Genomic DNA, 18,729 nt, shown 5'->3' with positions numbered 1-18,729 from the left:
AGAGTTTTCCGGAACCCCGGTTTATTATTATTATTATTATTATTATTATTATTATTATTATTATTATTTATTGCCTTTGCCCTACTATGGAGAAATACACCCTAAGGAGAAAGGCTCTCCGGTTTTCTCCCATAACCAGAGTAGGACTGCGAATTTTAGAATTCTTTTTCCAACATGGAGGTTAAAGGGAGCTTTTAATACTATATTTTCCCATGCTCCACGGCCTTCCCTTCGCTCTTGGCACAAACCCTATAACGGGCTTCTAGATTCTAGGATTCACTCTTTTTTTTTTTTTTAAATCAATTTGCAAAAAATAAATATATCTCTCTCTTGCAAAAGTTGCCGAGAAGAGAAGCTTTTATTTAGAATCCAGGTTCCTCTTCTGGAATAAAAACGAAACTTCCGAGAGAGAGAGAGAGCGAGCGAGAGAAGGAACTTCTGCGGTTACCATTTCGAGGACTAATTTCCAATGCACTATTCCTATTTATTATTCCGTTGGAGATTTCGGGGTGCTTTTTAAAACACACGCACATCCCAACAACTACAGCAACAATTCCTTGGAGTAAATCATTTACGATTCCACCCGTCTCCGACTAAGATAAATGACCGACATTTGGGACGTGTTGAAAGATGAGATACAAAAGGGGCGAAAAAATCTTCGCTACTGAACGCTCAGACCACTTTGGATTCCTTTTCGAGAAGAGTAGAATGGGGATTAATTTTTAATGCACTGTTTAATTCTTCCTTTAAAAGAAGAAGACATTTGCCTCCACCTTCTCGTAGGCCTTCCAGAGGTCCCAAGAAATCCAAAACAAACCAGCGAGGCCTAGTAAAATTATCGTTATGGCTGAACCGCTTAGTCAGTTTCAGCGAACCCAGTCTTTTAATATCGAATTAATGATTATTGCGTTTCTTCTTTATTTTTAATCAATCTATTGCCATGAGAGTACTCGAGTGTTTATGTCTGCTAAGGAACAGCTGAAATAAGACAGCAACTCTATCATTCTTTCCAGTTAATACATAGCAAATATTTTAACAGCCTGCTTCTAGAAGGCAACGGTTGTATCTAATCCATGGAAAATACGAAAGGATCACAACACAGACTTTTAGAGTTGCTGTTCTGTAAACTGCAGAATTTATACAGGCATAAACTGAAGAGGAGGAGGAGGAGGTTCGTGGAGGAGGAGGTGGGGCATGTGGTATGAGGTCTGAATTATATTTAGGTTTAGAAGTGCATAGATGTAGGGAAGTCAGGGGGGAAGGTTGCTCCTGTTGTGTGTGCGTTCTTATGGTCAGAATTGACCAATATTGGGTTACAGTATTATTTTTCATTCTGTAGGGGAGTATAATAGATTGTAGCTCACTGGGAAAAAAGGCATTTGAAATGAAATACAGAATACAGTGAAACAGGATTCTCTCTTTTTCATCCTTCCGTGTGTGTGCTTTCTCTATTGATTTATTATTTGACCCATTAAATAATTCTAGCCTTTTTGTGCCCTTCCAACATGGAGAAAATTAATGTTTCCTTAGAAGGATACATCCTTTTTTTCCCTTTTTGAGGAAGGAATTTCCTCCTCCCACCACTAAATAAAGGGACGACAAACCAAACATAAAAGTTAAAGGGAAAGAAAATAACCAAATGGCCTGGTGGCAAAACTGGGTTGTGTTTTATTTTGTTTAAAGAAAGGATGAGAAGCCATAGAAGGAAGCTGATTGAGATATATATATATATATATATATATATATATATATATATATATAGGACTAGCACCTTGGGAGTCGCAACTAAACCAGATTTGTTAAGGGCTTGCAGGGTAGAGTGGATTCTAGAGCCTGTTTCCAAACTGTAACGAGAGTTGCAAAAACAACATGGAAAACAGTATCAAAAGCGCCAACATCAAAGAATTCAGCACAGGTCTCTAAATCTGACAACGTTCCCAGCCATCACATCTCTCTAAATTCAGCGCACTAACGCGGCAGTCCTATATTTACACTTTCCTGGGAGTAAGCCCCCTTGAGCACACTGGGACTTACTACCGAGTAAACATGTCTAGCCTTATGCTGCAAGTGGACCATATGGCGGAATGTCAGAAGCTGAGTTCAGTTTTATGTTTAACATTAAAATATTGATTTAAAAACATGGATCCTGATCAATTTTAAGGTAACAGTGATTTTTTAAAAAATCCTCTTACACAATCTAGACTTGTACACTTTATATTATTTTTCTGAGGTTCCTTGTTGGGGTGGGAATCATAGCAGGAGAATATTAAATTATAACACGAATTCAGCTTAGAAGAACTTGATAATTGCATGCATACAATGTGTTTGTGTGTGTGGATAGATATAAAAATGATACCACCGGTACAGAAGAAACCTATCCAGTATGGATCTACCAAGTGACTTCACATCTCAAACTTGCACTTTGCTTATCTGGGAGTCAGCCCCTATGGGACTTTTACTTCCCAGCTGGGTTTTATTTCTGCTCGGGCCCCTTTTTTGGAGGTTTCGCTCACGGAAATTGACGGGCTTGAGATTCGCGTGGAGAAAGCCAAGACTCTATTGCTTTCTTACGAGTGGGGGTGGTCGACTTCTTCCTGTATTAATGTGTGTGTGTGGATATTGACAATGTTATGTATGCAGGCAGGCACCTATGTGCACACCTTAGAGAGTTAGATTGAATGGCCTATAAGAAATCCTCTCTCCCCCCGTTGGAAGATTTCTATCGCTATCTCAGCAATGGTTCTTGAACAATACCAACCCAATTGGAAAGAACAAAAGGGCAATACTGCTCAGGGGTCGGTTTTAGTGATCCAAGCGGGCCTGAGGAGCCCCTTTCCCCTTCTCTGTGTTTTGTCCTGGAATAGTTGGCGAGGCTGCTCCAGGGGAGAAGGGGCTCGCCGAGAGGCGCGCCCAGGAGCGCCCAGGCAGCATCTGCTATCCGCTCCCCTCGCGCGCAGCAGCCCGAGCTATTCATGTCACGAGGCTTTTCAATGACCAAGATGGATTCATAGGCCGTGCCGTATTATTGTGTGTGCCTTTCTAACCTTTCAGGTCAGCTTGCAAAAGACACCGGGGAAGGCCTCCTCACCACGTGACCTTGGGGGTGCCAATGTCCTTCCATGAGGGGGTCAGCCAGAGCCTGGTAGCAGCGCGCGAGAACCTCGGGGAGCCCCAGCCATGCAGAAAACGACCTACTACGACACCTCCACGCTCTTCGGGGGCTACTCCTACCAGGGAGCCAATGGGTTCGGCTACGAGGGCCCTCCGCCGCAGCCCTTCCAGCCTGCGGCTCACGTGGAGAACCACGACTACCAGAGGCCGGCTTGCACCCTCCAGTCCCTCGGCAACGCCTCCCCTCTGGCCAAAACGAAAGACCTGAACGGGAGCTGCATGCGCCCCAGCCTGCCTCAGGAGCACCACCCGCCCCCGCCCGTCTCGCCACCCCCCAATCCTATCACCGCCACCAACAGCAACAGCAGCAGCAGCAACGGGGGCGGCAGCAGCAATAACCACAGCCAGCCTGGGGGGGTCAAAAGCGCCCCCAGCAAAGCCAGCCTGGGCTCTAGTAACGCCGCTCTCGCCAAACAGATTTTCCCCTGGATGAAAGAGTCGAGGCAAAACTCCAAGCAGAAAAACAGCTCCCCCAGCGCAGGTATCTGCTTTTGGAATATCCACCATCAATGTGCATAAGACACACACGCACACAGGTGCAGGGGCACAGTGGGGCCAGGCTGAACGGGGAAGGAGGCCGGTGTCCAAAGCTTCCTATCTAGAGGAAGATGGGGGTGGGGGTGCTGAAAGGATATGTTAATGCATGCAACCCAAAGGGCAAGGCCCATTGGAAGGAGAGGGGCTCTGAGTCCAACATCAGCTAACTGCTGCTGTACAAAGAGCCACAAAATAACAACAATAATAATGGCAGGCTCCCAATGGGTTACTGTGAGCCACTGCCAAGGCAGGGATTATGCAAAGGTCCCTGCTTGACATATGAAGAGCCAGGGGTAGGTTAAGACCTAGAGGACGAGCAAGACATTGGTGGCTCCAAAAAGTGGTGCTAGGCCTGCTAAAGACCCTGAACCGGAGGTTGATGTACAAGTGGGGAGTGGCCTCAAGGCTTAGACTGGATGGGGTGAGGGTGGCAGGCAATAGGAGGAGCTGTAGATTAAGGTGTTGATGGTATGAAAAATGGGCTTCTGGAGTGTGCAAGGAAGGCAAAAGAGCAAAGAAAGGAGATAGGGAGACTTACTTTGCCTACATGCGTCCATAGCTCAGAAAGTTGCATTGGGTCTCCAGTCTCTCAAAGAAGGTCATGGCTTTGGGGGTCAACTGGATATCAAAGCCAGTCTGGGCTAGTCTCACCACCACCACACACAGTGTCTGACCCAAGTGACAGTGATAACCAGGCTGTGGTCGAAAGCACTCTGCTTTTATGCCAGATGAAATTGGCTCGCATGGATGCCAGTTGCTGAACTCAAGGCTAGTCTACATATGCAGCAGGGAGATGTGGTGAGATAGAGTTGTGCCACTTTGGGCTACAGGTGGGAGGAACATTTTGGAAGGTTTTCTGTGCTTATCTTTTTAAAACTGCCCAGAAACTAAAAGCAGGTGGAGGAGAAAGGTTCTAGCCTTCCTTTCTTCCTTGCAATGAGTTGTCGTTGTTGTTGTTGTTGTTGCTGTTGACCTAAAGGCTGATCCCTGGCTTGCATTCTGAAGTGTTGCAGTCTGCTCCATCACCTCAGGACTCTGCCATCCTACTCTCGGTCCCTTGCAAAATCTGGCTGTCATTGGCTCAATGCCTGGTTTTTATCCCTGACAAAATGTGTTTTCATCAAAGCCCAAGAAGTGTGATGTACTCCATTTTATATCTCATTGGCTTAGCATGGATGCTCACTAATACCAGCCAGAGAGTAACTGATTTGTTGCAGTGCTAAAGGCTACTGTTATACCATACTCAGGCAAAATGGCTTTTTTTCCTGTCTCTCTTGATATTTTGATGAAAGACGTATTAAAGACAGCAGGTTTTATATAGGACAAAACAGCTACATGACTCTGGATGCCATCCTTAGGATATATATGTCAGAATTCTAAGGATATTAACTTGGAAAGAAGTGTGAGTGACTTCAGTGGAACCTACTTCTAAGCAAACTTAGGATATGGCTCTTATTTGGGAATTGATTCATTTGTCCTGCTTGTGGGTTCCCTACAGGAATCTGACTGGCCACTGTTGTAGGGATGAGTATGAAAAATAAAAAAGGATATATTTCTTAGATATTATCCTTTGTGAGTTTGGCAGAGTACATCCCTTTGTCAGCAAAAAATAAGGAAGCTAGCTTTAGCCTTTTAATTTAAGTAATTCAGGATGCTTTACTGCAGACTGGATTTCCTGTTATTTCCCCCCCCCCCTTTCTTCTTCTTAAAACAATAAACATGCAAAACAGTCTTCTTATAAGTAAAGATAGATTTACTCACTCAGTTTCACAGTAGCAGTCTTGAGGCAGGCTTAAAATGTAGCTACAGACATATATTATAGTTTAGATTAGACTTGGAGTCTGAGCTGTGACTCAGACTCAGCACATGTCTTACTTCCCTAGTCACTGATGAAGCATCAAAGGGAAGAGATCAGATAGCAGAGATCAGAGAGAGAGAAGGCTGTGCCCCTTTACCTGGCTGGACACAGTGGGAGTGGCTCTCACAGGGAGAATTTCCTGTAGACTTTGAGATCCAACTTCCTCTGTGTGTGTGCCTTTCTAGCAATCAGAAGTTGTTGGTTTTGACTGCCTTATTTTAGATATCCCACAACTGTGAGAAGAGAATGATGGACTACACAGTCCACCAGGACTGTTCTTCCTGAGTGAAAAGGATTTGTTTTCTTGGACTATCTTAACCAGTTTTCCATGCAAAGTTTCTGTGCATAACATGCTCTAGTAGTGAAATGTGTGCAGTGTGTACCATGCAATTTGTGTGCACAATTTGTATAAAATAAAGTGTTGCCATTGCACAAAATGCACAGAACTGGATTAGTGCCTGAATTAAGGCTGCAGCCAATTTGAAGTATAATTTGGGCCTACAAAGAAGCTATATTGTTTTGGTTGTGACATAGTTTGCAAACCTCTTTTTATTCAACCTCTTTTTATTCATGAGTAAATCTTATACTGTGGCTCTGGGGCTGATGAACTTTGCCTGTATCATCTGTGTGGGAGGAAAAAGCATTTAAGGAGACAAGCAGATATCAAGCATTCTGAAGCTGATCTGCCTTAGACAAGTTGCCAATGATAAACAGGACAATCCAAAGCAAATAAGTGATGTTTCTGACTGTGAAATGCACTTACCTAGAAACAGACAAGCGCTCAGGAGTTCTAAGTAAGTGCCCCATTTCTTATGGAAATCAATAAGAGCTTGGTAAGTTGTGAGTACCTTCTCCCATTGATTTCAATGAGAACTAAGACTGCAATACTAACCCCACTTACCTGGGAGTAAGCCCCATTTAATTCAATAGGGTTTTCTTCTGAGTAGGCAAGGTTAGGATTGCATTCTACGTGCAACTAACTTTGTGTGGATCCAGCCCACTTTCTTTAAAATCACAATGCATTTGAAGTTTCACTGATTCCCACATGCATGCACACCAGTTGATAACACATCACTGCATGCCTTACTCCTGAATGTGAAAACGCATTTCTTAAGGAAATACGTTTGATGAGATTATATGAAATCCCAGCTTCTGATCTACAAAGATTGTTTCATACACCATGTTGCAATCACTGGATGATGAACACACGAATTTCTCCCAGCTTCTACTGTTCCCCTTCCAAGTACAGTGGTACCTCAGGTTAAGAACTTAATTCGTTCTGGAGGTCCGTTCTTAACCTGAAAGTGTTCTTAACCTGCGGTACCACTTTAGCTAATGGGGTCTCCTGCTGCCGCCACACGATTTCTGTTCTCATGCTGAAGCAAAGTTCTTAACCCGAGGTACTATTTCTGAGTCAGCGGAGTCTGCAACCTGAAGCGTCTGTAACCCGAGGTACCACTGTAAATGATAGAAGAATCTTTCTGCCACTTATAAAACATATCCCTCAATGTTTAAAAAGTGGTTAGCATTCTTTACTGCAGAAATGTTAAGGAAGGTAGGAGAGGATATATTGTTTCGATATTATCCCTCCTCACTCATGCTAGTGAGTAAACAGCAGAACACATTCCCTTTGCAACGTATTACAAACCAGTTGATGATTTGTTAGAATCCTTTAATTAAGCAATCCAGTCTGGATTGTCAAGTGTGGCTTGTTTCTGGTATGTGTCCCCTTTATTTCCCTCTTAAAATAATTACAACACAACACAGTCTTCTTTAAAAGTAAGAATAAAGTTTTACTCACATCCAGTTCACAGAAGTAATCTGAAGGCAGGTTTTATCTTGTGGTTACAGTAAAAAGAAGTCTGAGCTACATCTCAGACTTTCTGCTTGTGGACTACATCCTATGTGACATTTGAGTCATGCACTGGCTAAGAGCCAGGAGAGTGAGAGTCCAAGAGTAAGAAAGTAAGAGTCCAAAAGAGAGATGGTTGTGTGACCAGCCCTTTTATCTGGTCAGCTAGGGTCACGCTCATCTACCTGGTCACACACAGGGGTAGGAAGCTCCAGAGCAGGTATGACAGGAAGTCCTCCCTGTCTGGAGCCACATTCCCCTGTGAGTCCATTCTAGGCAACAGGGAAATGTTGCACTTGACTGCTCTAGTAATAATGCATCCCACATTTATAGTCCTGTGAATGTCACAAACATCATGTAGTCAGTACAGTGGTACCTCGGGTTAAGTACTTAATTCGTTCTAGAGGTCCGTTCTTAACCTGAAACTGTTCTTAACCCGAAGCACCACTTTAGCTAATGGGGCCTCCTGCTGCCGCCGCGCCACCGGAGCATGATTTCTGTTCTCATCCTGAAGCAAAGTTCTTAACCTGAAGCACTATTTCTGGGTTAGCGGAGTCTGTAACCTGAAGTGTATGTAACCTGAGGTACCACTGTACAGACCTAAGTTGCTAAATGAGCAATGAACCACAATACATGCATGTAGATATATCTCAGAGGTACAGGCACACACACATATAAATAACAGATACAGACATCTTTGGGTATATTTTTCTTATATGCAATTCTCTCTCAAAAAAGTTGAAAAGTACACATGCAGTAGAATGAGGTGGTACTTCTGAGGTAGTAAAATGGACTGCCCTACTTCAGAAAATGGGCGAGTTTTGTTCATTTTTTTGCAACTGCTTGCTTACATAATCTTCATGCATGCCAAGAACTAGCATAGTAATGGGCAGAATGGGCTAGAACCTTCAACACATTTTTTTCCTGTACAGTGGTACCTCGGGTTACAGATGCTTCAGGTTACAGACGCTTCAGGTTACAGACTCCGCTAACCCAGAAATAGTACCTCGGGTTAAGAACCTTGCCTCAGGATGAGAACAGAAATCGTGCGACAGCAGCACGGCAGCAGTGGGAGGCCCCATCAGCTAAAGTGGTACCTCAGGTTAAGAACAGTTCCAGGTTAAGAACGGACCTCCAGACCGAATTAAGTTCTTAACCCGAGGCACCACTGTAGTGAGTTTCCTTGAAGGCAATTAAACATAAATGGCACTCCAAACTGCAGTCTGCAGTTGCAAAACTTGATGTAGTTGCATTACATCAAGACTCTACCACTACATTGAACTAGGCCTGTGCTCCACTGATTTACACTCAATTTTACTTCCTTCAGCTAGGCTGCAATCCACAGCACTGGAATCAGATGCAAAACTCCCCCCTCCCAGGAATGCGTTTCCCTTTTAAAAAGGACATGTATTGGGATTCTGGTCTGTGTGAAAAAGATGAATCCTGCCCCTGAAAGCTTTTACCTCACCCCCCCCCATCTCTGATGTTGGTTTTAGTTAGTGATGGGAAAAGGCCCTCTGCACATGCTCAGAGGCACTCTGTTATTTATCCAATATTTGGCGTAGGAAAGAGGTTCCAAATTTCAGTTTTGGTTGTAGGAACACATGGAGCACAACCCAGCAGGCAGTTCACAGACCTCCATTGCAGTGAAAGAAAGCTTGCACAAGAGACCTGCCCACTAGATTGAGCATAGCATGTGAGTCAGAAAGATAGAGAAGCTCATTGGCAAGCATATACTGACATTTGCGCCTTACACACGTATGTAGAAGGACGCATGTGCTTTTGTGGGCTTGCTTAAATCACACAGAATAACAAGGACACTGACACTGCAGGCCTGTGTACAGGAGCGCCTGATTAATTTTGCTTTCCAAACACTGCCCACTTGCCAGGCGTAATTTCCTTTGAAAGGGTCTGCTTCAAAATAATCGACTCCCAAATAAATAGCCTCGGATTCCTTTTCTGCATGACATGATCAAATTTTCATAAAGCGAGGGGGCAGCTTTGGAGAACAGAACTCTTAATAAATGACATGATTATGGAGTGGGGGAAATGGAAGGAGGAGGGGAGGCTGAAAGTCTTCTCGCCTGTTGGAGGATTTATTAAGAGGCCTGTGCATTCAATTTTCTGCATGTAAGTAATTATCTCTGATTTCATTTCCCGACCTCCTCTCCAGAAAGCTGCAGCGGCGAGAAAAGCCCTCCGGGCAACTCGGCTTCCAAGAGAGCCCGCACGGCCTACACCAGCGCCCAGCTCGTCGAGCTGGAGAAGGAATTCCATTTCAACCGATACCTGTGCCGGCCCCGACGGGTGGAGATGGCGAACTTGTTGAACCTCAGCGAGAGGCAGATCAAGATCTGGTTCCAGAACCGGAGAATGAAGTACAAGAAGGATCAGAAGTCGAAAGGTTTGGGCTCCTCTTCCGGGGGCCCATCCCCGACGGGGAGCCCCCCGCAAGCCATGCAGTCCTCGGCGGGCTTCCTGGGCGCCCTGCACCCCATGACCTCGAACTACGACGCCCCGTCTCCGCCCTCCTTCAGCAAACCCCACCAGAATGCCTACGCCATGCCCACTGCCTACCAAAACCCCATCAAAAGCTGCCCCACCCAACAGAAGTACGCCAACACGGCGCCGCCGGAGTACGACCCGCACGTCTTACAGGGTAACGGGGGAGGCGGATACGGGCCCCCCAATATGCAAGGCAGCCCCGTGTACGTGGGCGGGAACTACGTGGACTCCATGCCCAACTCCGCCCCGTCGCTTTACGGGCTGAACCCCCTCCAGCATCACCAGCCAGCCAGCATGGAGTACAACGGGGGCCCCCCTCAAATGGGCTCCAACCAGCACCATGGACCTTGCGAGTCCCACCCGACTTACACAGACCTTTCCACCCACCACGCTTCGACTCAGGGTAGAATCCAAGAGGCGCCCAAACTGACCCATCTGTGATGAGGAGGGGCCGGATCGGGTGGGGGGTGGGAGTTAACAGACAACTAGGACGTGGCGGGGGTGGGTTGGATCGGTTTGTTGGTTGTGTTGGTGAGCTTTCGCTCTCTCTCTCTTAAAGGAACAAACAGACAAAAAGTATTTGTGTTGAAACCCTTTAGGAAACGCTTTAGATGCGCCCTGCAAATCGGAAGGGTTACCTTATGCCTCTTCCTTCCTTCTGCCCCAGCCTACTATTGTCCCCCACGCCCCACAAGAGGAGCAGGCGGGAGTCGGTGTTAATGGGGGGGGGCGGGGTGTTGGCTTCCTAGGGGCAGGGAGCTAAGCAGCTCGCCTGCCGGTCACGTCATTTGATTTGGGAACCTTTCGGCCAATCCCATCCTCAGAACTGGGGTGCGTGGAGGAGTGGCTTGTGTTTCCAGGGGGTGGGACAAAATGCACTCTGCACATACAGCACAAAGTCCTTGGAAACTTTCGAATGTGAGATCTCGTGTTAAAAAGGAGGGAAAGTGGGGGGGGAGCAGATCCCTTGACTGGGCATTAAAGGACCCTAGTTTCAATTAAGTCCAGCTGATGGCCATCACTTAAATCGAATGTTGTGAACTCAGCGAGGTTTCTCAGGGAGGAATCTTCTTTTTTCAGTGGGCAGACTGAAGTGGCAGGGTTCTGGACAGTAGCTTTTCAAACTGCAGGGGGGGTGGATCATTTTTATTAAATGCTCCTGCCCCCCCAAAAAAAGTTTAAAACAAAACCCTGCCTGCAGTGAACTAGCACATATTCCTGACGTGCTAGATTTCTACATACAGGGAGTGTATCTATCTTAAATGACGGAGCATTTTAAAATGCAATTCCCCATATGCGGTTTGAAGTGGTGTAGCTTGCCCACCTAGTTCTTTTACTGTGGAATTACTCTTACTGCTCCCAAGTAAATCTACATTTTAAGCATCCTCAGTTGGAAAGACATTCCACTGAGACCAGCGAGACTTCCAAGCTAGAGCATTTATGGTTGTGTGTGTGTGTGTTTATAAGGCTTGTAGCCAAGCAACAGTAGCAAACTTTCACACCACACCACCCCCCGCAGAGCAACCCCAAGACTGAGTCCTGCATGCCACAAAACCAGGGCTCCAAGCCCACCTCTTGAAACCACCCTTTGGTGTGTAACTACCCGGGTGGCAAAGAACTCGCCTCCCCCTCCCCCTTTCAGGATCATGGGTGGGTGGAGTGACGATACCAAATGTTGTCACTGCCAGTTACTCCCAATGAAAAATGTGTGGCCTTGTGTATATGCCCTAGGCAGACCATTAAAAAGCCGGCAGAATAATTTATTGGTATAAATTGATGTAGCTCCTTTCCTTTAATACAGATGAAACTGATTAAAATAGGTTGCTCAAGATTATCCTACAGATGTCAGTCCTCAAAGCGCTTGCTTTGGCAACAACACTTATTGAAAGCATTGGAGTTGATGGACACAATGGAGGCGGAATGCTGCTGAAGATCATGGAAATAGAACTCACAGACTTTCTGCTTCTGTTTGGCATTGTGTCCATAAGAATACTCTTCCCAGATCTAAACACCATTCAGGCTGCTCTCTTATACAGTATATGCTTACCTGGAAGTAAATCTCATTGAATTCACTGGGAATTCTGAGTAGGCGTATGTAGGATTGCACCACAAATTGTAATAAAAACCCATGGGGGGAGAGAGAAATGCATTTATCTACAATCTTAGGCTACTAAGTAGATGTTGTAGAGACAATTAGGTACACATTTAGATACATAGATATCAGACAGCAAGGCCAGTTGATATTGAGCAATGAACTTGCGGGGGGGGCGCTCACCAGTGAATTTAACCCCCACTTGCAATACACTTTTCAAAACCTGACAAATAAACGGACAATTCCTGAAGTCAATACATCCATTCTCAATTTGCATTTTCAACTAATTTTGGTCCTGGGGTTTCGACACAAATATTTTGAATGTAGAAAAAATGGGGCTGATTTTTATTTATTTATTTTGCGGGGGTCGGGGAGGAATGGAAGAATCAAACGACACAGATAGTTTAATTTCTTTACTTCTTTTTTTTAAGGGTAAAAAAAAGCAAGCATACAACATGCACAACAAATTGTGGTCGTAGCAGATCGTGAATACACCAATTCGTCTTAAAAGAAGTAGCTTCCGCCCCCCACCCCACAGCTAACCGCAAAAGGGTTTCTTTGAAAAGAAAAAGTCTAAGACGTTAAGTGGGAAACGGCCTTCCTGAAGTCTTCCAGTCCCTACTCATCTCCACCACATACAAACTGTTGAATTTTCCCTCCTAAGCTGGCTCTCCTCCCCCATTACCCCTTTCCTCCGCCCACCCTACAGCCCCATTATCTAAAAACACCACCCTTGTCAATTCTTTAGGGCTACCTATGCTCCTCTCCTTGAATCCCCACTACCTCCGACAAGGGCTGGGGGAGGGGGAGAGAGAGGAAAGCGAGGTGCCCTTTTGCAGACTAATTTATACAGCAAAACTGGGCTTAAAAAAGAAAACAGGGTTTTTTGTGCAAAATGTACAAGGGGGCGACATGATGAAGGGAAAAAAATAGAGACCTTCCTCCCTTAAGAAGTGGTGGCCTCCCCCCGTTTCTTTGGGGTTCGCTATGGGTCGGGGGAGCCTCACCTCTAAGGCGTCTTGCGTTCCTTTGCGTCTCTTTTCTTGAACGTGAAAACAGGGTATATTTGAGCAGAAACTGTTATGTCCTCCAAACGGAAGCGGAAGGAAATGGCCCTTTGGGGAGGGGGCGTGTTTCCTGGCGCTTCCTCTTTGGCCTGGCATCCCTCTTGCACTTAGAGTTTACATTTTAATGGGTATATATACCAACTTTTTGAAGGACACCCATTGGAGACGTCTTTCAATGGGGTGTGTGCGCGTGTTCCGGTGAACATTCATATATATAAATATATATATATTATATATTTATTGGTTATAGCCAGTTTTAAACTATTTTTTCCCTTTTGTTGGTTTTGTATTATTTATCCCCAACATTTATGTATTTATAAGAAAAATATGTACTTTTTTTTAGTATTTACTTGTTATAAAGGAATATGGTGTTTTTTCCTTGTCATTGTACAACCAGTTTTTTCCTTTTCTCTTTCTTTTTTTAGTTATTGTAATTTAGGGAAAAGCCAGTAGTTACCTTCGTACTTAAAATAATGTGTTTAGTTCTACTGGAGGCATGAAATCCGAGCCAGGCTGTAATTGTATAGTCCTCAGTTAGAAGAACTAGCTAAACCCTTCCTTCCTTTCTCCTCTTCCTCCTCCACCACCACGCCCTCCTCCTCTTTTTTGAAACATCTTTCTTTGTTCTTTACAGTAGATAACTTTATTTATTTCCTTAAGGGTTGTCTGTTGAACAATTCTTGAATAAACTTTCTGTTCTTAATTGGCTCTTGTTCCATTGGTCGGGTTTGAAAACAGGCAGAAGAAGAAGAAGAAAAAGCTTTGGAGCTGTCAGATAGGGGAGGGGGGTGGAAAAAAGAACAACACGTTTCATTTCTATTTTTTTCAGACATTAACGAGAAAGACATTTATCTATTTCCTTCTCTCCCGCTTCTCCCTTAGGTTATGTCTGTCGCTGCTTTATTTTTACAGCTTATAAAATCCGAGCACTTTTTCCTAGATGATTGTGTTTACTTAAAAAGTTAATCGCTAGGGGGTTCATTTCTTCTCCAGCTCCCCCAATCTCCGCCTTGTCTCTCTCTCTCTCTCTCCCCCCCCCCCGCCCTGTTTTCCCTTCCACTTTGAAAATCTTGTTCTAAATAGTCTCACGCCAATTAAAATTACCCCTCATCTTTTGTGGATACAAAGAGGTCCGATCACGTGCCGTCCAGACTAAACAGCCATTGGGCCTAAAATGAAAACAAAGGAAAATGATTAATCATAACAAAAGGCACTCGCGGGGGTATCTGGCTGAAATTAAGAGCGGGAGTGTGTGTGTGTGCGGGGGGGGGGGACCTATCGTGAAATTAAATCGCTAAATAAAACAAGAAAGGAGTTCAAGGCAGATGCTGCAGCAGCCGTGGAAAGCGAGGGGGGAGGGGAACGTGCCACAGCGGCAGAGATAAGATAAAGGCTCTGCTAATTTGTATTTTATGCTCTCAACCCTTAAGAAAACTTATTTTTACAAGCAGCGCGTTTCCATAAAACTTTTATGATGTTGGAAACCGAATGTAAACGGCCTGTCAAATTAGAGCGTCACGTTTATGTGCCTGTAAGAGCGATTCAGGTCGAAACGAGAGCTTTGTGGAAGAGAGAGCTCGGGACAGGGCTTGGGAAGAGATTCCGCCATTCTCTGACTGCGAAGAAGGTCTGCTATCTACTCCTACTGCTACGACGACCAGCCCTGTTGCTGCTCCTTCTCCGGCAGCTCCCACCACCACCACCACTCCTCCTTTATTCCATGCAAAACACTGTGCTCGGTGCTGTACAGAAGGAAAGTCACTCACTCCCCTGGTGCCCTCACGTTCTTTCTGCCTCCCCACCTTGAATGAGCCTTTGCCATTTGCTTAAGGGAGGCTTCCTTTGTATAAGAGGAAGGAGGATCGATTCCTGACTCTACTCTGCCCGGTTGGGGAGTGAGGAAGCACGCTCATTTCTGGAACCCCTGGAGTTGGGTTTGTGATGTGGAGACTCGGAAGTGAAATGCAATACAGACAATATGGGGGATTCAGAAATTAGGGGGACTTATTCAAGGCCTATGACCTCCAGTTACTGAGGATTTGGGTTGACCTATCTATGCAGCGTTATACTTATACCAGAAACCCAAGTGCAGATAAATTCTTTAGGCACAGAAGGTTGCTGGTCTAATAGATGGTACTGACCATTTTGGTGCTTCTGTGATATACATTTGCAGCTCTGGTATAATGGGGAACTTGTGGTCCTCCTAATACTGTTGGACTACAGTTCCCATCAGCCCTGACCATCACACATGCTAACTCCTGTCAGTCCACAACATTTGGAAGGCCACAGGTACCTTATCCCTGCCCTAGGATATAATTGCATATTGACATAAATTGGATTTTGTGGATTTTTCATATCCTGTTTTATCAAAGTGGTACCAGGTTTGTGCAGGATATATATATTACACAGACTATCCAGCACAGTATGGGCTTCCTGACTGGTAGCACCTCTCCAAACCTTGTGAGAGGCCTTTTTCCAGTTCTGCCATCTGAAATACTGTTAGTTCACAATGTCAGGGATTATGGAAGGAATATGAAGCCCCTACCACTAAGCCATGGTCCCATCAGTCATGGTCATAGCCCTGATACATATGTTCCTATTGCGGTGGTGAGATGTTTTCCATGTATCCTAACTTTAAGATACAGAGGTCATTTCTGTAATTTGGAATCATATGGAGTGGATTATCACCATGGCTCCTTGTCAGCACTTCTAGCCACTTCTGCAAGCTGCTTGTGGGAAGGGACATTGTGGGAAGGAACCAAATTGTTTGCATAGTTCAGCTTTAAAGGTAAAGGGACCCCTGACCAGTAGGTCCAGTCATGGCCGACTCTGGGGTTGCGGTGCTCATCTCGCTTTATGGGCCGAGGGAACCGGCGTACAGCTTCCGGGTCATGTGGCCAGCATGACTAAGCCACTTCTGGCGAACCAGAGCAGCACACGGAAACGCCGTTTACCTTCCCGCCAGAGCAGTACCTATTTATCTACTTGCACTTTGACGTGCTTTCGAACTGCTAGGTTGGCAGGAGCAGGGACCGAGAAACGGGAGCTAACCCCGTCGCGGGGATTCGAGCCACCGACCTTCTGATCAGCAAGTCCTAGGCTCAGTGGTTTAACCCACTGCCACCCACGTCCCAAGTTCAGCTTTACCTAGGGTCAAAATAGATGCTACGGTGGTCATAAGTACAAAGGAACCTACTTTATTCTGAGTCAACCCCTTGTTCCATCTAGCTCAGTATTGTCTATATTGAGTGGCAGTGGCTCTCTAGGGTTTCAGCCAGATGTCCCCACCTGGATATGCTGGGGATTGAACCAGGGAGGTTCTGCATGCAAGGCAGATGCTCTGCCACTGAGCTATGGCCCTTCCCCACAGGACTATCCTTGGCCATGTGTTCCATCACATATAAATGCACCTGCCATGTTAGTTGGCTGTTTTATGTGTAGAATTAGCATCAGTTGCTGGAACATTCGCTTTACATCTCAACAGGGTAACTCACATGGTAAGCATAGTTATATGTGATGGGCTATGCGTGGATCCCTTATAGGGGAAAGCACTTCACCAGTGGCTGCTGTCATGTTTGCTCTTTATAGTGCATGTTACAGATGCTGTTTAAGACTAGACCCAGAGTACAAAGTATATTAATCAGGTCACAGACCTGAAGATTTCTGGATGCAGTGTCTAAACTATTCACTGAGGTCTATAGGATTACATTAGAGTAACTGCTTCTGGGTTGAGAAATAATTGTTTCTACATGATTGGATACTGTTCTATGTCCATGGTTATCTGGTGTAAGTTGCTGTGGTAGTATGCCATAGGTGAGTTTCATTGTGTTTACAAATGCCAACTAACAAAACCCCAAGCAGTTCCATCAACTTTAATAGGACCACCTTAGAGAAAGGGAGGGTGTGGATTACAACACATGTGTAATGAATATTCTCCTTCCATACAACTATTGTTGGTCTGTAGCCCTACATTTAGTTAATGGGTAGACTGAATCCACGGACAGGCAAGAACTTCAGGCCAGAGGGCTTTGTAAGAAAGATTATTTTAATTTTGTTTTATGTTTGGTTTCGTATATTAAGTTTCAACTGATAATTTTAGCCTTGAGCCAATAATAAATAACAGTTTAGTTAGAAAAAAATCTGAAACACTCTTTCCCCTGTGTCCATGACTGTAGCTGGGTTATGTTCATCCATGCAATAAGTAATTTAATATTATCTGATGCTATAATTTAAAAGCATAAGAGCGTGGAAACTTTGATTGGGACCTGATCAAACAACAATAGTCAAGAATGTAATGCTGCCTCCTCCTCCCATTCCCCTGAATGTGATTTTATGGATGATATAACTGAGCCAAAATATTGGCATCTTTGTTATTCAGTCCTGTGTGAAAAGGTTTCCTCAAATAGTTTTAAAATAAGTTTGTGTAGTGCCAGCCAAAGAGCCCAGTTCCTTGCACACTATCTCCATAAATAAATTTAAAGAAGTAACAGCACTCATTTTTGTTTTGTTGTAGTGCTGCTACTACCACCAAATAAAGGGAATTCCACTAAAATCAAATTGATTTGGCTTTAATACGCTGTAAGTACGAGGTTTGTTTTCGTTTCTCAAAAGTCTATTGCTTGGGAGAGACACATGTTCTCATGGCACGCTTGACTAGGGAATGTATCAAATCAGGAAGCCTCTTAAAAACATACACACATTGGAAATAGCTCTTTAGCAGTGCAGTCCTATACATTTCTACTCAGAAGTAAGTCCCATGAGTTAAATGTGGCTTATACCCAGGTCAGTGGTATAGGATTGCAAGATGAAGTTCCAATACCTCCAGTTTAATTGAGGTTTAATTTATCACCAGGTTCTAATAGGCCTCTGCTTTTGGGAATGCATAGGTAAGGTCATGTCACAGCAATACATCTGCAGTTTGAAATATCCCCTCCCACACATGCACTCTTCTACATTTTTTTCCTGATATGTTCTTCAGATGGATTCTGGGTTCCACTGAAAAAGAATACACCAGGATTCACCTCAAAACTTGACTATTAAAACAGAGTCAATAATATGTGTGTGAGAGGGGACACACACTAGAATTGCCATTCCAAAAGCAATGCTGTACCCATCTGTATATGAATTTTTGCAGCCAAGTCATCACTACACTTGCAATATTTGTGCATTCCTTAAAAAACAAACCCTCACGATAAACCCTTCAATCCAAACCATGTTTGTTCTCATTCACAAAACTGACACGTGCAAAGGGCAAGTGCTTGTGGTATTTTAACCACATGGTACCAATCCATCTATATGTCTATGTCTGAAACATTTGTGCGTGTAGTCTGCAGTCCATTTAGAAAGCTGCAAGACTACAAAACCCATGACGCTGTGATGCTGTGGGTGAAGCCCATATGGACCGAAGCATTCAGGGCATTTAACTGATGTCAGCAATTGACAGCATTGAAGGATTGGCAGTGCAAATGCAGCCAAGTGAAATCTGATTAGTCAGATGGATTTCCTGTGGAAATCTGATGCTCTTGGCCTGGGAAATGGAACAGAAAGTAGAATTCCAGTGGTGGGTTGTGTATGCTTAACTCAAGCATTTAAAAGTAATTGCATTTCAAACAACCTGTCTCCGTTTTTCCCCATATTCTCTCACCAC

General features: G+C 44.5%; 1 protein-coding gene across 9 annotated transcripts in view; it reads left to right on the top strand.

The window, feature by feature from the left end:
* HOXB3 (homeobox B3) overlaps window positions 1-13,785 on the top strand; it is an 88,317-nt gene extending 74,532 nt beyond the window's left edge. For all 9 annotated transcript variants that reach the window (XM_082197345.1, XM_082197339.1, XM_082197342.1 and 6 more), the window contains 2 exons: window positions 3,052-3,652; window positions 9,592-13,785. In XM_082197345.1, coding sequence (XP_082053471.1) covers window positions 3,178-3,652; window positions 9,592-10,364 — 1,248 coding nt within the window. In that variant the 5' untranslated portion in view covers window positions 3,052-3,177 and the 3' untranslated portion in view covers window positions 10,365-13,785. The remainder of the gene's footprint in view (window positions 1-3,051; window positions 3,653-9,591) is intronic.
* Window positions 13,786-18,729: the final 4,944 nt, after the last annotated feature.

The sequence above is a fragment of the Podarcis vaucheri genome (assembly GCF_965113315.1).
Source record: "Podarcis vaucheri genome assembly, chromosome: 13".
In the NCBI taxonomy this organism is placed as follows: domain Eukaryota; kingdom Metazoa; phylum Chordata; class Lepidosauria; order Squamata; family Lacertidae; genus Podarcis; species Podarcis vaucheri.
The sequence above is the reverse complement of the archived record's forward strand: the minus strand, read 5'-3'. Positions and strand labels throughout refer to the sequence as shown.